General features: G+C 38.6%; 1 protein-coding gene across 3 annotated transcripts in view; it reads right to left on the bottom strand.

The window, feature by feature from the left end:
* Nucleotides 1-323: 323 nt before the first annotated feature.
* The window catches only part of BRCC3 (BRCA1/BRCA2-containing complex subunit 3), a 52,771-nt gene continuing 34,807 nt past the window's right edge, over nt 324-18,287 (bottom strand). For 2 of the 3 annotated variants that reach the window (XM_044235954.1, XM_044235956.1), the window contains 5 exons: nt 14,994-15,068; nt 6,690-6,821; nt 6,192-6,235; nt 2,942-3,114; nt 324-1,847 (listed from right to left, as the gene is read on the bottom strand). In XM_044235954.1, coding sequence (XP_044091889.1) covers nt 2,963-3,114; nt 6,192-6,235; nt 6,690-6,821; nt 14,994-15,068 — 403 coding nt within the window. In that variant the 3' untranslated portion in view covers nt 324-1,847; nt 2,942-2,962. The remainder of the gene's footprint in view (nt 1,848-2,941; nt 3,115-6,191; nt 6,236-6,689; nt 6,822-14,993; nt 15,069-18,287) is intronic. The other variant, XM_044235955.1, reaches the window with a different exon arrangement.

Consider the following 18,287-nt stretch of genomic DNA (forward strand, 5'->3'; position numbering starts at 1 on the left):
TGTGATTGAAAAAAGAGAATCTACTGACCGGAAGGGGATACAGGGTTGCATAAAAGTAAGCCCGATTGGTGCAGGCAGGAAAGTAATGATCCATCTTCTTTTCATCACTGTTCCTTGTGATGCTGAACACTTTTAAGGACTGAACACTGAGCTAAAAGGAACCTTGGTGGTGATCCACTCTAGCCTTATAAATGAGAAAAATGAAGCCCCAGAAAAGGAAAGGGACATGTGCTCAACGTTGGCCTATAAAAACCGTCAAATCATTTTATTCCCCTTGGGTTTTCATCACTCTTACTTCAAAAATTAATTACCATTCCTCCTAGTTCCTTATTTAATATGTCTAACTTTTTATTTTGTAGTAATTATAGATTTACAGGAAGTTGCAAAAATAGTACAGTGAGTCCCATGTATCCTTTACCAAGTCCCCCCCCCCCAGTGGCAAGATCTTACATTACTATTGTGCAACTTCAAAACCGACATTGACAATGGCACAATACTGCTAACTTGACCACAGACCTTACTCAGTTTCACGAGATTTCACATGCATTCATTTGTGGGTGTGTGGAGGTCTATGTAGTTTTAGCACAGATCATGTATTCAACACCATAATCAAGACAGAACTATTCCATCAGCACAAAGGAACATCCTGTATTATCCCTTTATAGTCACATTCCCCCTCCAGTCCCTATCCCCGGCAATCATTAATCCAATCTTCATTTCTATAATTTTGTCATCTCAAGAATGCAATCAGATAGTATGTGACCTTTTGAGACTGGCCCTTTCATTCATCATAATACCCTTAAGGTGTATCCAAGTTGTTTCTCTTCATTGCCAAGTAGTATTTCATGGTATAGATGTTTGGTTTAATTAGTCATTCAATTGCAGGATATTTGGGTTAGTTCCAGTTTTTAGCTCTTACAAATAAGCTGCTAAGCACATTTGTGTACAAATTTTTGTTCCGTCATAGCTTCTCATTTTTCTGGGATAAATGTCCAGGAGTGCAATGCTGGGTTGTATGATACTTGGATGTTTAACTTTATTAGAAATTCCCAAAGTCTTTTATAGAGTGGCTGTACCATTCATCATTCCAGTTTGTATTCTCAACAGCATCTAGTATTTTTACTATCTTTTTTTCTTTACCATTCTGTTACATATGTCATCATAATTCATTGTGGTTTTAATTCGCATTCCCTGATGACTACTGAAGTTCAACATCTTTTCATGTGCTTACTTCCCATCCATATATCCTCTTTAGTGAAATGTCTATTCATGTCTTTTGCTCATTTCAATTGGATGGCTTTTTTATTGTTGACTTTGTGTAGTCTAGATTAATCAGACATATGGTTTGCAAATAATTTCTCTTCATGATTTCCTCCTCTTAATTTTTTTACAGAGCAAAAGTTTTTCATTTTGATGATGTCTACTATATTGTTTTCCTTTTAGGGCTGTGCTTTTATAGTGAAGGTCAAGGGCTTGTTGCCTAGCCCAAGATCCTGATGATTTTTCTATGATTTTTTTCCTAAAAGTTTTATAGTTTTACATCTTACATGTAAGTCCATGATATATTTTGAGTTAATTTCTGTCTAAGGTGTGCAGTTTAGGTCAAAGTTCATTTTTTCTTTTGACTATGGGTATCAATTACTCCAGCATAATTTGTTGAAAATACTGTCTATCATTACTCCACTGAAACGCTTTTACACCTCTGTCCAAATCAGTTGAGCATAAACCACACTGTCTTGATTACTGTAGCTTTGTAGTAAGTCTTGAAGTCAGGTGATGTGAGTCCTCCAACTTCTTCAAAATCAATTTAGCTTAATTAATTTTATACCTGGATATGTTCATTTTTCCTATAGGGAAAGAAAAGAACAGAGAAGAACTGTGGCTGTGGGAAATTAAGGACAATACAGCATTTACACTCCATATGCCCTACAGTGTGTGTCAGTGTGCCTTAGAATCAGCTAGGGAGTTCACAAAGATTTCTAGGTCCCACCCCCAGGGATAAAGTTTGACCTGCAAGTACTTCTCACACAGCTGGACTACACATTGAAATGTGAAAAAGCAATAATCTAGGGAGAAACAGGAAGAAAAAACAAAAACAAAACCCAACCTTTGTCACTATTTTTGGGATTGTTTTCTTTCTTCCCGCCTCCTCCAATGCCCACTTTAATTTCCAGTGTGCAAGAGGCTTGACTCTTCTAAAGATGCACTTACCTTCTGTGGTTATACATGGAAAGAATAATGCAACAGAACTTGTTAAAATATGAATTTTGTTACACCCTAGGTCCTTAATGTATCTGGAGAAACAGATTTATATTATAATCGAAGTCCCCAGGTAAACAGGATCTGTCAAATAGGAATTTGCTTCAGAATCAAATGTGCTGGAACTCAGCTACTCAGTTAGAAAGGGTACTCATGGAAATTCAACCTTTGACAGGTATCTTAGACACCTAATATTTTAGAGATCAAGATGGAAGACATAAGACATATGCCTCTCAGTGAGGGCTTCCGAGGACAGGCGGAGGGTGCTCGGGAGCCCCTCCCATGAACACTAGTGCACTCATTTACTCGTCCAACAGAAGCCTCGTAACTAAAAAACTGAAGCACGGAACACTGTTTAGCTTACTCTATGGAGTGTCTAAAATGGAAAATAAAGACTTCAAAGTTAAACAAAGGAAAAGTAACTATTTAAAATATGCTCCCAGGACGTTTTATTACAAGATATCCTTGCCAATACACCCCCATGGCCTTTTAAAAAAAAACCTTACTATTCTACCTAAAGCAGCTTCATGTGCACTTCGTAGGCCAGTCACGGGTAAAAGGGTTCACTGAGTCCTAATAAAACTTTCCGGAAGACAGCTTGTGTTTGCTGCACTATTGAAATTCTCCCAGTGGAGATAAAGAGAGCTGTGTGACCACACATGAACTTTCGGACCACACTTACTACGCAAACTGAAGAAGCCAACTACTCTAGAGAAGAAAGCTCTTGCATCAGCTCCTCCTTCTCTTGCTGCAACTCCTGCAGGTGCTGCTGGTTCTGCTCCAGCCTGTCCTCCAGCCACTGCAGGAGAGGCCCGCTGACCGCTGACATTTGGCTGCACAGATTCTTGGTAAACACTTCAACAGGAAAAACACGGTTGAGAGGACACTCCCCCCCCCGTGCCCCCCCCCGTGAGCACACACAGAAGGCCTAGCAGATGATTTCGTATCTCAGAAGAGCTGAGCGAATAGGACACCCGTTTTGAGGCCATCCCGAATACCTCTAGAACCAAAAGTCAGAGAGAAGCAGAAAGATAACCAGGTCTTTACTCCGCTGCGCAAAAGGGCTAAGAACTATAGGTTTTTTTCCCCAGCCCTTAGGCCTTCACACAGTGTAAATGACAAATGATGATAAGCAAGAACCCTGCTTTCTGCAACTTAGCTTTCCACAAGTCCACTAGAAAAATTGCTCAAATGCTTCATGTATTTAAGAAATAAATACATTAACTTAATGTGCCTGAAAGCATCTGCTTCTCCCTCTCCCTCTGCCCCTTCACCCTGCTCATGCTCTCCCTCAAATAAATAAATAAAATCTTTTAAAAAAATGACATTGCAAATGACCACTGTAATACTGTGGGGTATATCTTCCAGAATCTATATATATGACATTTGTGTGTACGTGTGTGCATTTGTATGTATACTTTTGAATAAAAACCGTATGATTTTGGATGTTACTTTTTACCACATAACAATGACATCTTTCTGCCTCAGTAAAGATCTGGCTTTCCTTCCTAAGGATTAGGGTTAGGGTTAACTGAGGTTCCTAAGGGCTGCACAATATTCATCAGAATGGATGTACCAATTTAAAGATTTCTTTCTTTTAGAGAAACAGAAAGAAAGAGAAAGAGTGCACGTGAGCAGGGCAGGGGGGGACAGGAAGGGAGAAGGAGACAGAGCCCCATGCAGACTCCACACTGAGCATGGAGCACGATGAGGGATCCATTCACAGCCCTGAGATTGTGACCTGAGCTGATACCGTCAGATGCTTAACCCACTGCACCACCCAGGCACCCATGGAGGTACCAGTTTAATGAGTGATGGACATTTCAGCAGCATCCATTTTCTTTGCTAATATAAAGGCTGTGGCTCATATCCCTTTAGACTTATTTTTGCATACTTGTCCTACGAATTTCTAAAGGATACATTTCTAGAGGTGGAACTGCTAGATTCAAGTACATGTATATCTTAAAACTGATAAGCCAGTATGTTCCAGATTGGACCAAATTATACCTCCAGGAACAGTATATGAGAGCATTCACTTCCTGCACATCCTCACCTAATTTTACCTCTCAATTTAATCTTCGCCAGAAGGTGAAAAATTGCCATCTAAATCCATACTTCTTCTAAAAACATTTATGAAGAATTTCATTTTTCTATAAAAGTCTTTCATTCTTTATTTTTTAAAAAAGATTTTATTTATTTGAGAGAGAGACACACACAGCGAGAGAGGGAACACTAGCAGGGGGAGTGGGAGAGGGACAAGCAGGCTTCCTACTGAGCAGAAAGCCCAATGCGGGGCTCAATCCCAGGATCCCGGGATCATGACCTGAGCCGAAGGCAGACACTTCACAACTGAGTCACCCAGGTGCCCTTTAAGTCTTTTCATTCTTACTTAGTCAGCTTTTACTGAGTTCAGTTTATACTTAGGTCAGGTCTTCCCAGAGTTTGAAAAATACCCTCTTATATTTTCTTCCTTATTTTTTTAACTTTTAAAATGAACTATAAGGGGTGGGGCGTTTCTGTGGCTCAGGCAGTTAAGTCTCTGTCTTCAGCTGAGGTCATGATCTCAGGCTCCTGGGATTAAGCCCCACTTTGGGCTTCCTGTTCAGTGGGGAGTCTGGCTCTCCCTCTGCCTCTAGCCCTACACTCCGTTCATGCGCTCTGTCTTCCTCTTTCTCAAATAAATAAATAAAATCTTTAAAAAAATAAAATGAGCTATAAAGGTATAATTTATAGACAATAAAATGGCCCCATTTGAAGTGTACAGTTCATTGAGTTTGTGGTAACGATCTCTAGTGAAAAAACAGATCCTTTCCATTAGCGCAGAGGCCCCTTTCCAGTTCCCTTTGCAGTCACCTCTGGCCCCAGCAGCTGCTGACCTTCCTGCTGTCACCACAGATTACTTTCGCCTATTTCTGAATGTCATATAAATGGAACAATAAACAATAAAGTATGTAGCATTTATTGCTTTGAAGTACTATCTTTCTTAAATATAAATTCTTATACACAAATGGGCCCATTTGTGGGTTCTATCCAGTTCTACTGATTTATTTGTTCATTTTTTAGTTATTATCATCCTGTTCAAGTTACTGTGGCTAGACCATGACTACATGTAATACACTAACCCTAACCAGCTTCTACTTTTTTGTCATATTTTACCTCCAGATAGAAATGATGGGAGAGACATACCATCTTTTAATTTTGTCTCAAAGTAATGGCCTATAACTTGAAAGCCTCTATTTCTTCCTCACTGGTGATTTTGCCAGACACAAAATGGTCTGGGAATCAGGGTTATTCAAAGAGAATGTACGGCATAGTAGGTGCATATGCTGGAGTAAAGTGACTTCGTATGTATAATGTATTGAGTTTTTTGCTCCTTGGCCTTATATAGGAATTCTTTCTGTGTTTACTGACATGAAAAGATTCTTCCTTCATACCCTCCCTCTCATCTGTCTGTCTGTCCATCTCTTTCAATTCCCACCGTAATAGGCTGGTAGTGGTGTGCTGGAACCAACTTAGATCGGCTCAGGAAAGCTGATCTACTAATGAAATTTCAGAAGTCTGTGAGCTGGTTGATGCCATACTAGTTGTATGAAATCAGCCATGGTAGGAGTATTATACATTGGAAAATGGCAAACACAAAAAATCAGGCAGGGCCCTTCCTCCTCCCTGAGAACTGGGTATTAAATATGTACCAGCATAGCCCCTGAGAAAAAGTTCATTCCGCTGTTTCTTCCAGCCTTACTCTAGGTAGCATACACAGTAAAGGGTTTGCAGGGTTCGAGAGAAAAGCTGGGAGTGGGATTAATGAATAGCAAAGCTCTCAGAAAGGGAAATTCAAGGAACCTATTACTTCAAGTACTTAAACTAGTTCTGTTTCTGTCAGCTGAGTATTTCAGAAATCACTGCCCACAATCTAGAAAAAGAAATTTTACCTGAGCCATTATGGATCTTGGTTACTGAGTCCAGATGTGTCAGGCTAAAGGGATAAAACAGTTTCGGTTAGCAGCAGAGCCGCAGCGAAGGGCAAACAAGTGGCCTTTGCGAATTGGATTGGAGGAATATGCATAATTTAAATTCCATTAGAGTGAAATGTTTCATGATTTGGAGGATATAATTTTATCCATAACTTCAAGATAATTCAAAGAGATCACTTGAAATCACTGTCTCGCTTCATACAGTACTTCTTGGGCAAGACCCAGTGCTTGGCAGTAGGGCTACTGAGGTGTAATTGTCTGTTTTTTTCCTAACAACCAAAAGTATCATTGCCCTTGAAGGATCCAAAGTGCAGCAGGAGAGAAATGAATGTTACACAAAATACGAACACACTTTCTCACAGAGAGGTGAGAGGAAAGGGGCCTCCGGAAGACGAAAAGAGGGACCAGGCCCTGAGGAGTCAGGATGAGAGAGGAGGGAGGGAGGGAGGACTCTACCTGTGGATCCTCCTGTATGCATCCTGCTCCTCTTGGCACAGGATCTTGGGCAGCTCGACTGCTGACTCCAGGCACACTTTCCCGATGGTTACGTGAGGTACAATATGGATGGGGATTTCAATCCTCTCATACCTGCGAGACAATCAACTCAGGTCAGTTTCATGTTTGTCTGTTTCTAGCTTTATTTTGGTTTAATTGATGAAAAGGAATGATATATATTTAAGGCATACAAATTGATGTTTTGATGTGGATATTTTAAGTAAAAGGAGCACCACGCTCAAGCCAATTAATGTATCCGTTACCTCACATAGTTGCCTTTCTTCGTGTGTGTGTTGTAAGAATACTTGAGATCTACCTTGTTGGAACATTTCAAGTATATAACACTGTTCTGTTAACTGTAGTCACCATGCTGAGCAGTAGATCTCCAGAATTCATTCATCCTGAAGCTTTGTACCCTTTGACCAACACTTCCTCATTTTCCCTTCCACCATTCTACTCTCTGCTTCAACGAGTTTGCTATTTTTATTTATTTCAATTCATCCATTGACAGACCTTTAGGTTGTTTCTGTATCTTCACTATCGTGAATAACTCTGCAAAGAACATTAGAGTACAGATATCATTTTTGAGATCCATATTTCATTTTCTTTGGATATATACCAAGAATGGGTTAGTTTTTAATGCCGAGTTGTCATAATCAGAAGTTTTCTATAAACTTAATAGAAATTTTGGGATACAATATACTTGAAGATTAGACATCCCTGTCATTCATTTAGTAGCTCAACTGGAAACTTGACTGACTGAAGTAAAAATGAACTCACCTGGGGAGTAAATTAGAAGCCCATTTGCAGAGTCAATATTCCCCACTCTCCTAGAAAATGTAAGTCCACTTTCAAAAACGGATCAGAGGCCTTGGGAGTTCAGGGTCCTTATGCTCATTCCCCCAGATAAGGGGAATAGCTAATTAATGCTGTCTTTGGTTGATAAGATTCCATGGGGGGTGAACACATTCATCACAAAGCCTGGGGAAGAGTAACTGCAGACTTTTCCGTGAGTCCAACAGATTCATGATGTATATGGGATTACTCATATAAATGCTCACTCGTTCTAACTCAGGGTTCACCAGTGGCCTGCAGTTCCCATTCTCTCCCCTGAAGGGAAATAGGTGAGAAATTCACAAATACTGGGGCAGCTGGGTGGCTGAGTTAAGTGTCTGACTTTTGGTTTTGGCTCAGGTCCTCACTGAGCCCAACATCGGGCTCTGAGCCCAGCACACAGTCTGCTTCAGATTCTCTCGCCCTCTTCCTCTCCCTTCTGCTCTCTCCCTCTCATGTAGAATACGGCCTTTTTAGATTGGCTTAGTGTATTTTTTAAACTACTCAGGTGATTCCAGTGTTCAGCCAAGTTTGGGAATGAGTGATCTAACTCATTTTTTCTTTCTCCACACACTCCAATCTATTCAACTCAAATGCTCCTTAACTTTTGGTGACAAAATATTCCTTAGAGTTGCAGAAGCCTATTAACTTTTCCTTAGAAAAAAATAATAAGCTCAGATACATGAGTTTTCTCTCTAATAATAAAAGAAGGCTGATAAAGTGCTTTCTGGCTCAATATGAAACCTCAAGGGGACATTTAGTAAAATGAACAGTGTTTGGCATTCATACAGAATTACTAGGCATAGAAAGAAGCTGGAAAAATGTGACCAATACATAAGAAAAAATAAGTTGACCGAAATAGAGCTAGAAGTATCAAATATGAAAGAATTAGCAGACAAGCTTCTTAAAATAACCATTTATCATTATAAATATTTTGTGTGTTCAGAAAGCTAGAGGAAAGACTGAACATGCATAGGATTAACAGGAAATTAAACATTACAGAAGGAAAGATTAGTGAACTTGAAGATACAGCAACAGAAACTATATAAAATAAATCACAGATAGAAAAAAAAAAGACCAGGGGCGCCTGGGTGGCTCAGTGGATTAAGCCGCTGCCTTCGGCTCAGGTCATGATCTCAGTGTCCTGGGATCGAGCCCAGCATCGGGCTCTCTGCTCAGCAGGGAGCCTGCTTCCCCCTCTGTCTCTGCCTGCCTCTCTGCCTACTTGTGATCTCTCTCTCTGTCAAATAAAATAAATAAAATCTTTAAAAAAAAAGAAAAAAACGACCAAAAAAAAAAAAAAAAGAAACAATGAACAGAGCATCAGTGAACCATGAGACAATGTCAAGTGGCCAAATATGTGTATAATTAAAATATCCAAAGAAAATGAGAGAGTGGAACAGAAAAAAGTACTTGTAGAAATAATAGCTGAGATTTTTGTAAATTTGATGACAAATGTAAATCCACATGTCTAAGCTCAGGGAAACCCAAGGACAGAATTAAACAAAACAATTACACCAATGGCACACTATAATCAAAGAGCTTAAAACTAGTGAAAAAGAGAATAACTTGAGAATTCAGAAAAAAGTCATATTCAGTAAACAGAAGCACAGGTAAAGATGGTAGCCGGTTTTTCATTGGATGGTAGAGAAATACCTTTATAATTCTAAAAGACAAAAATGGCCACCCTAGAGTACTTTATCTATTAAAAATATTTTTTTAAAAATTTTATTTATTCATTTGACAGAGAGAGATCACAAGTAGGCAGAGAGGCAGGCAGAGAGAGAGAGAGAGAGGAAAGCAGGCTCTCCGCTCAGCAGAGAGCCCGATGCAGGACTCGATCCCAGGACCCTGGGATCATGACCTGAGCCGAAGGCAGCGGCTTAACCCACTGAGCCACCCAGGCGCCCCTAAAAATATTTTTTAAAGATGGAATTTAAGACTTCTTTCAGACATATGAAAGTCAAATGACTATTTCACCGGAAGACTTACACTACCAGAAGCATTAAAGGACATTCTTCAAGAAAGAAAATGATAACAGATGGAAACAAAGAAATGAAGAGCACTAGAAATGGTAACCCACTGATGGGCGATGTTTACAAACAACATACCTGATAAAAGGTTAGTATCCAAAATATAGAAAGAACTTAAAAAATTCAACACCATGACTCATCCAATTCAAAAATGGGCAGGAGACATGAACAGACAGTTCTCCAAAGGAGACATGCAGATAGCCAACAGACACATGAAAAGATGCTCAACATCACTGATCCTCAGGGAGATGCAAATCCAAGCTACAAAATCAGCTCACATCTGCCAGAATTGCTAAAATAAAAAATACAAGAAACAACAGCTGCTGGTAAGGATAATGGAGGAAAAGGAATCCTCTTGCACCGCTGGGGGGAATGCAAACTGGTGCAGCCACTGTGGAAAACAGTATGGAGGCTCCTCAGAAACTTAAACACAGAAGTTATCCTACAATCCCCCATTTGCACTTCTAAGTATTTACCTAACGAATACAAACGTACTAATTCAAAGGGAATCATGTACCCCGATGTTTACAGCAGCATTATCAACAATAACCAGAGTATGGAAACAGCCTGAGTATCCACTGGCAGGTGAATGATGAAGACGTGGTCTATGTACACGATGGAACACAACTCGGCCATCAAAAGAATGAAATCCTGCCGTCTGCCATGACGTGGACGGAGCTAGAGGGTGTAATGCTAAGTGAGATAAGTCAGTCAGAGAAAGACAAATGCCATGTGATTTCACTTGTGTGGAACTTAAGAAACAAAACAAATGAGATTATTCGGGTGAGATGGGGATGAGGATGAAGGAGGGCAAGTGGGGGGATGGGTTATACAGGTGATGGGGATTAAGAAGTACACTTGTGATGAGCACTCGGTGTTGTATGGAAGTGCTGAATCCCTCTACTGTACACCAGAATCTAATGTTAACTAATTGGAGTGAAAATGAAAACTTAAGCTTAAAAAAATAAAATACAGAGAAAGTATCTCAGTACAAATACCACCCCCCCCAAAAAAAGAAGAAATAAAGAAAAAACGAAATAGTGGGCTTCCCCGCCTTTCATCCTGGTCTTGCTGTGACTGCAACACCCACCTTCTTACTGTTCCCATGTTCCTGATATATTTTTGCCCATCCCTTTATTTTTAGGCTTTTTGAAATTTTGTGTTTTCTTTGAGTCTTGCATAGAGCCTAGAGTTGAGTTTGCCTTTGATATCTAATTTTAAAATAACTTCCTTTAATAGATAAATTCATCTAATTAAAACATAAATAAGTCCTGCCAATGTATGTACAGCATGATGACTATAGTTAACAATACTGTATTAGATATTTGACAGTTACTAAGAGAGTAAATCTTAAAAGTTCTCATCACACACATACACACAAAAGCAATTTGTAACTATGCAAGACGATGGATGTTGACTAAATTTGTGCCAAGTATTCTGCAATATATACATGTATCAAATCATTATGCTCAACACCTAAAACTTATGCAATGTTGTATGTAATTATATCTCAGTAAAACTGAGGAATAAATACATACATACATACATAAACCTATGGGTCACTGAGGAAGTCAAAAGGAAAATTACAAATTATTTTGAACTGAATAAAAATGAAAAACACAGCAAGATTTGTGAGATACAACTAAACGATTACTTGGAAATTTACATAAATTTCTATAAAAACAGAAAATAGATATCAAATGAATGAACTCAGCACCCATATACTGTAAAACAAATATAAGAAAAAAACAGAAAAAAGAACAAGTGAAGCTCAAAGTAAGCAAAGAGAAGGAAGTAACATATATCAGAGTTGACAAACAGAACAGTGCACAGATCAACAGAGAAAACCAATGAAACCAAAGTGATTTTTTTTGAGATAGCCAATAAAATGGTTCCATTTCTAACCAGACTTATCACAAAAGAAAAACAAATTACCAATATAGTAACAAGAGAGATGACATTATAATGATTTTATAGATAATAAACAATAAAAGAAAACAATAACTTTATGTTTACATTATGTTAGCTTTATGTTACTTTATGCCAATAAATTCAACTATTCAGATAAAATGAATAAGTCCCTTGAAAGATACAAATTACCAAAGCTCACTCAAGAAGAAATATATAGGGGTGCCTGGGTGGCTCAGTGAGTTAAACCTCTGCCTTCAGCTCAGGTCATGATCTCAGGGTCCTGGGATCGAACCCCGCATCGGGCTCTCTGCTCAGCGGGGAGCCGGCTTCTCCCTCTCTCTCTGCCTGCCTCTCTGCCTACTTGTGATCTCTCTCTGTCAAATAAATAAATAAAATCTTTAAAAAAAAAGAAGAAATATATAACCTGAATAGCCCTGAATCTATTAAATAAATCAAACTGGTAGTTAAAAACTTCCCACAATGAGGATTCCAGGCCCAGAAGGCTATACTGGTGAAATCTACCAAATACTTAAGGAAGAAAGGCTATTAGTTCTACAAAAACTCTCCCGCTAGATTGCAAAGGGGACAAAACCATCAAACTTGTTTTCTGAAGCCAGCATTTCTGATACCAAAGCTAGAGAAAGACTTTACAAGAAAACTACATACTAATATCCCTCAAGTAGATAGATGTAAAAATTCTGAACAAAATTTTAGCAAATCAAGTCTAGCAGTACCTAACATGGATAATTCATCCTGACTGATGGGGTTTATTCCAGGAGTGCAAAGTTGGTTTAGCAATAAAAATTCAATGTAATTCATCAATATTAACAGACTAAACCAGAAAAGCACTATAGGAGCATCTCAGTAGATACAAATAAGCATTTCATAAAATGCAACATTTATTACTGATGAAAAAAGAATGCTCAGCAAACTAGGGATAGAAGGAAATTTCCACAAATCAATAAGAAAAAACCTTCAGGTAACATCATACTTTAAAAGATTGAATGATTTCCTCTAAGATCAGAAAGAAAGGTACCATGGCTGCTCCCAACAGTTGAATTCAACAGTTTACTGGAGAGAGTGCAGTAAGGTAAGAAAAATAAACAGAAGGCATCCAAACTGGAAAGAAAGAAGTAAAACTGCTTTTATTCACAGATGACAACCTATGTGGGTAATCCAACGGACTCTTCAAAAAAGTGAATTTAGAAAGGTAGGATGTAAACTCAATATATAATAATTATTTGTATTTTTATGCAGTGGCAATGAACAATAGGACATTGAGATTAAAATGAAAGAATTTACAATAGGATAAAAATATGAAATGTGTAGGGATGAATCTGAAAAAAGATATGCGAGACTTGTATGCAGAAATGTAGAAACCATTAATGAGAAATTAAAGACCTAAATAAATGGAGAGATGCAAATGTTCATGGATTGGAACACTCAATATTATTAAGATGTCAATTCTCCCCAAAATGATCCACATTCAATGTAATCCCAATCAAAAATCTCAGCAGGCTGTTTTGGAAAAGTCTGGAATTTCTTAAAAAGCTAAATATACACGTACCATATAATTCAACCAGTCTGCTCCTAGGTATTGCCCCAAGGGAAGAGAGAGCACATATCCATACAAACACTTTGCTTGTAATAAACCAAAACTGCAAGTAACTCAAATGTCTATCAACAGGCAAATGAATACACAAATTGGGGTAATACTTAAATGATTTAATACTTTTCTGGAATAAAAGGTGTAAACTATTGATACCTGTTATAACATACATGAATCTCAAAATAATTATGGTGCATGAAATGAGACAGACAAAAAGCTTACAGTCTATGACTCTACATATGTGTCTATTTTTTCTCTAAAAAAATGCAGACTACTCTATAGTGACTGTAGATCGGGGCTTTCAGTTGCAGGAGGGATAGGGAGTACTAAGGGAAGAATTACAGAGGGGCACTAGGAAAATTTGGGGGGTGAGGGATATTTTCATTATCTAGGAAGTACATGTCAAAACTTGCCAAACTGTGTACTTTAAACGTGTGTAGTTTATTGTATGCAACTGTACCTCAATAAAGCTGTTAAAAACTAAATGGAACTGGGGCTCCTTGGAGAAATCCAGGAAAGAACAAGATGAAAGTGGAACATCTTCTTGTGCCACAAAATCAAGCAATACTCAAAGAATAAGGAAAATGTGTCAAAAGAACATGGGAGGGGCTTCCACTGGTTGCTTCTGAAACAATGTGTGCCTCAAAATACCTAATGATAGATGAAAAGAAAGTACATTTGTCCCAGGAAGGGCTTTCCTTGTCCATTTGTCTATTTATTCATTTATTTATTACCATATATGTGTATATCTGGATTCTTATTTTATTCAATGGGTTCTAGTCCATTATTATCAGGCGGTATTTTGAGGCACACTATTCTTTTGTTACTTCTTTGTCCCCCTGACTAAACTGGGGGCTCTTGAATACCAGAGAATGATGGTAATTCTGCCGTGTCGTTCCAGCCCCCGGCAGAGTCTGGCTCAGGGCAGGGGCTGTTGATGAACATACGTCAGCTCAAACAGGACCGCAGACAAGTTCCCCAAGCGCAGAAGGGAACTTCTTGTCCTTTTTCTTTTCATCTGTAGCACTGACGAGTTGGATGGGTGGTTTTTCTGGGGATCCTCTCAACTCCAGAATATATAACCCCACATCGGGCTCCCTAACCCTCTCTCACTCCCCCTGCTTGTGTTCCCTCTCTCGCTGTGTCTCTCTCTTTCTGTCAAATAAATACATAAAATCTTTTTAAAAAGAAACACTATTTATAGGTATAAGGAAAAAATGATAATGGAAATATGATAAAATGTTGACATCTGAGGAATCTGGGTAAAGGGCACACAGGAATCCTTTGCACTACCCTTGTAACTTTTCTGTAAATTTGAAATTATTTTAAAACAATGTTAAAAAACACCAAGACCAATAACTAAAAGAATCAAAACAGTACACACAACTTCTAAAACAGAAAAAAAACCCAGAAAATTCAATGTAACAAGTGGCAGGAAAAGTAAAAAGAATTAAATAGAAAGCAAACAGGAGGCAAACACACAATTGCAGCAATGATACTAAAATGAACGTATCACACTCACCTATTAAGACAGATGTTCTGATTGTTTAAAACCAAATAACTCAAGATCTTGCTATATTCTATTTAAAAGAGACATACCTGAAACAAAATAACTGAGGAAGGTTGACAGTGAAGGAAAAGGCACATGCAACAGGCAGTGGCGGACACACGTGTCCAGTCCCACTGTCCTCCTTGGAACACAATGGCGATCTTTGGGCAAGCCAAAGCTACCTAACAGGCCTCCCTGCTTAGGTGTGGCCACTTCACTATGTTCTGCCAGTGAGATGGAAATGGAACTATTTTCTGGGATTTCTCACGTCATTTATTAGAAATTGGCTGAGCGGCTGAGCTAGGACAGGCCCCTTTTTGCCCTCCTACCTTTCCTCTTCCTTCTGGCCCTCAATGGAGATGTGCTGGCTGGAACTCCAGAAGTCTCGTGGACCATGAGGGGACCTTAGGATGAAAACCATATACCAAGATGGTGAAGCAGAAGATAGGAGCCTGGGTCCCTGATGACATCACAGAGCCCTGGAATACCTATCTCCAGACTTCAACCCAAGAAAGAAATAAGCTTTCTTGTTTAAACTGTTATTTATTATTTAATTTTTTCCCTAATATACGTAGTTCAACCTAAACCTGACAGGAACAATCGAAGTCTCTAGAAATATTTTAAGGCATACATAAATAAATGTGTAAATGGGCAAAGAAAGCTATTTCATATTTTATGAAGGAAAACACAACAGGATAATATAATATAATAGTTAGGAACCTTTATCAACTCTTTATGCAACACCAATGCAGCTTCAAAATAGATAGCCTAAAACACAGAAGCGGATGGTTTCCATACGTCTCTCTCAGATATGTATAACCAAAAGCACACACTGTGAGGAAGGATATAAGGACCACTGTAACACAACTTAACAAGCTTATGCTAATAAGGAGATAAGGGACTTGTACCCAAGAGACAATATACATATTTTTTGATGCATATAAAAAAGTCACGAAAATTGACCATGTTTTAAGTCAGAGAGGTGAGTGAACTTTCTGAGACAAGTCCAGCCAATAAACGTTTACTGTGTAAAACATTTTTATTTTACTTTGTTTTTTTAAAAACAGCATTTTGTTTTACTGTGTAAAACATTATTGTGTAGAACAGCTGTGTGGGTCACAGGGTCTCTGTCAGAACCACTCAGCTGAGCAGCTGTAACTGGTAAACAAAGGTCAGATGCTCCAAAACAGGCACCAGGCCCTTGTAGCCTACAGGATGTAGTCTGTGGACCCCTTTTCTAGGTAGCAAAGGAAATATCCAAAAATTTCTGTAAAGCCGGTATCACCTAGGCCACATGGTTACCATAATGTATTAAAAATTATGGGGCACATGGGTGGCTCAGTCTGATTTCCACTCAGGTCATGATCTCAGATCGTGAGCTCGAGGCCTGCAATGCACTCTGTGCTGGGTGTAGGGCCTGCCTAAGACTCTCTCTCTCCCTCTCCCACTCCCTCTGCCCCTCCCCACCCCACACTTTCACGCTCTCTAAAAAAATTAAAGAATTTTTAAAAATTAATGTAACAAAAATAAATAAATAAATCTAATCCACCCCTCCCAGATCTATCAACCTGGAATTTTTTAAAAGCATTTCTAAATAACCATTCTATTGAAGAGAAAATAAAAACTGAAAACATAAATCAGAAGTAAAAAAAAAAAAGTCACTGGAACCTATGGAATGAAGCAAAAGCGAGGAGGAAAATTTACAGCATTCAAAGTATTTACTAGAGAACAAGGGAGACAGAAAGTAAACTTAATTTTCATCTCAAGAATTCATCTTTCTAAAGATTTTATTCATTTACCAGAGAGGGAGAGAGAGAGAGAGAGAGTGCGTGCGCACAAGCAGAGGGAATGGCAGGCAGAGGGAAGAGAAGCAGGCTCTGCGCCGAGCAGGGAGCCTGACACAGGAGCTCGATCCCAGGACCCCAGGATCATGACCTGAGCTGAAGGCAGACGCTTAACGGAGACTCATCCAGGAGACCCTCATCTCAAGAATCTAGAATGAAGACAACAGTGAGAAATAAAACTTATAGAAAACAGAAGGAAGAAATTAATAAAGAAAAAAGCAGAATTTTTTGAAGGATAAGAAACTGAATTGATCTAGAGAACTTAAAGCTGGTCCTTTAAAAAAACCCAACAAAATAGGTAAGCTTCGGGCAACAGAATCAAGAAAAAAGAGAAAACACAAGTAAACAGCATTAGCAATGGAAAAGGGGACATACTTAAAGAAACAGATCACACAGTCATCCACTCAAGAAATATTTACTGAATGGCTACCATGTGGCGGGCCCTGCTCTAGGTGCTAATCAACAAGACACAGAAGTCCCTACAGTCACGGAGACAAAAATCCAATGGGGGGAAGGAGACTATAAATAAGAAATGAACAACTAACTTATATTAGTGCTACAAAGAAAATGAAACACATTTTTTGAAAAAAAAAACATTTTAAATGTTAAATACATATATCAAGTCCAAAGAACGGAAAACAGATGAAATGGATAATTTTCTAGGAAACTATAAATTACCATAGCTGACAAATACTGCATGATTCCACTCATAGAAGCAGGGAATACAGTAGTGATTGCCAGGGGATGGGGGTTGCTATTCAATGGGCATAAAGCTTCAGTTATGCTACATGAATAAATTCTAAAGATCTGTTGTACAACACGGCGCCTAGAATGAACAGTAAGGTATAGTGCATTTCAAAATTTGTTACGAGGGCAGATCTCATGTTCTCTTCTTAATCCCCCTCCCCAAAATAAAATGAACCAAACAAGAAAAAACCCACAAAGGAAACAAGGAAACTTTGGAGGTACTGGCAATGTCTATTACCTTGATGGTGGGGATGGTATCACATCTATTTACATACGTCCAAACTCATCAAATTGTATACATTAAATATGTGTAGTTCTTTGTATATCAATTATGCCTTAATGAAGCTGTTTAAAAAATGAGCAAGCAAGAAGAAAACAGCACTGTACAGCTAAACTAAGGTCTTGAAGATTAAGAAGGTTAAAAAAAAAAACCCAGAACACTCAGTGGGTGCCATAATTTTCATTGTTCATGGGTTTCCCCTCTATTTTATGTGTGATGACATTCTAGCTCTATATCTGATTTATGTGGAGGTTCTAGATCATTTGCTTCTAGTAATGCTTTTGATGATCTTGTCAGTGCCTTCAGTTAAATAGATTTGGAACCTGACATTGTTTAAAAGATTTATAAAATGTATAAGATTATAAAAAAATTTATAATTAAAATTATAAGATGTATAAAAGATTTATTAATTTATTTATTTACTTATTTCAAAGAGAGAGAGACAGAGAATGAAAGTGAGTATGAATGGGAGGAGGGGCAGAGGCAGAGGGAGCAAGAATGTCCAGCAGACTCTGTGCTGAGTGCGGAGCCCGACTCAGGGCTCAATCCCACAGCCATGAGATCACAACCTGAGCCAAAGCCAAGAGTCAGATGGTTAACCGATTGTGCCACCCAGGCACCTCTGGGCCCTGACATTCTCTATTTTTAAAGAATATTTTATTTACTTATTTTTGTCAGAGAGAGAAGCAGGGGGAGGGGCAACAGGACTCCCCAGTGAGCAAGAAGCCCGATGCAGGGCTCCATCCCGGGAC

This window comes from Neovison vison, chromosome X (assembly GCF_020171115.1).
Source record: "Neovison vison isolate M4711 chromosome X, ASM_NN_V1, whole genome shotgun sequence".
Lineage (NCBI taxonomy): Eukaryota > Metazoa > Chordata > Mammalia > Carnivora > Mustelidae > Neogale > Neogale vison.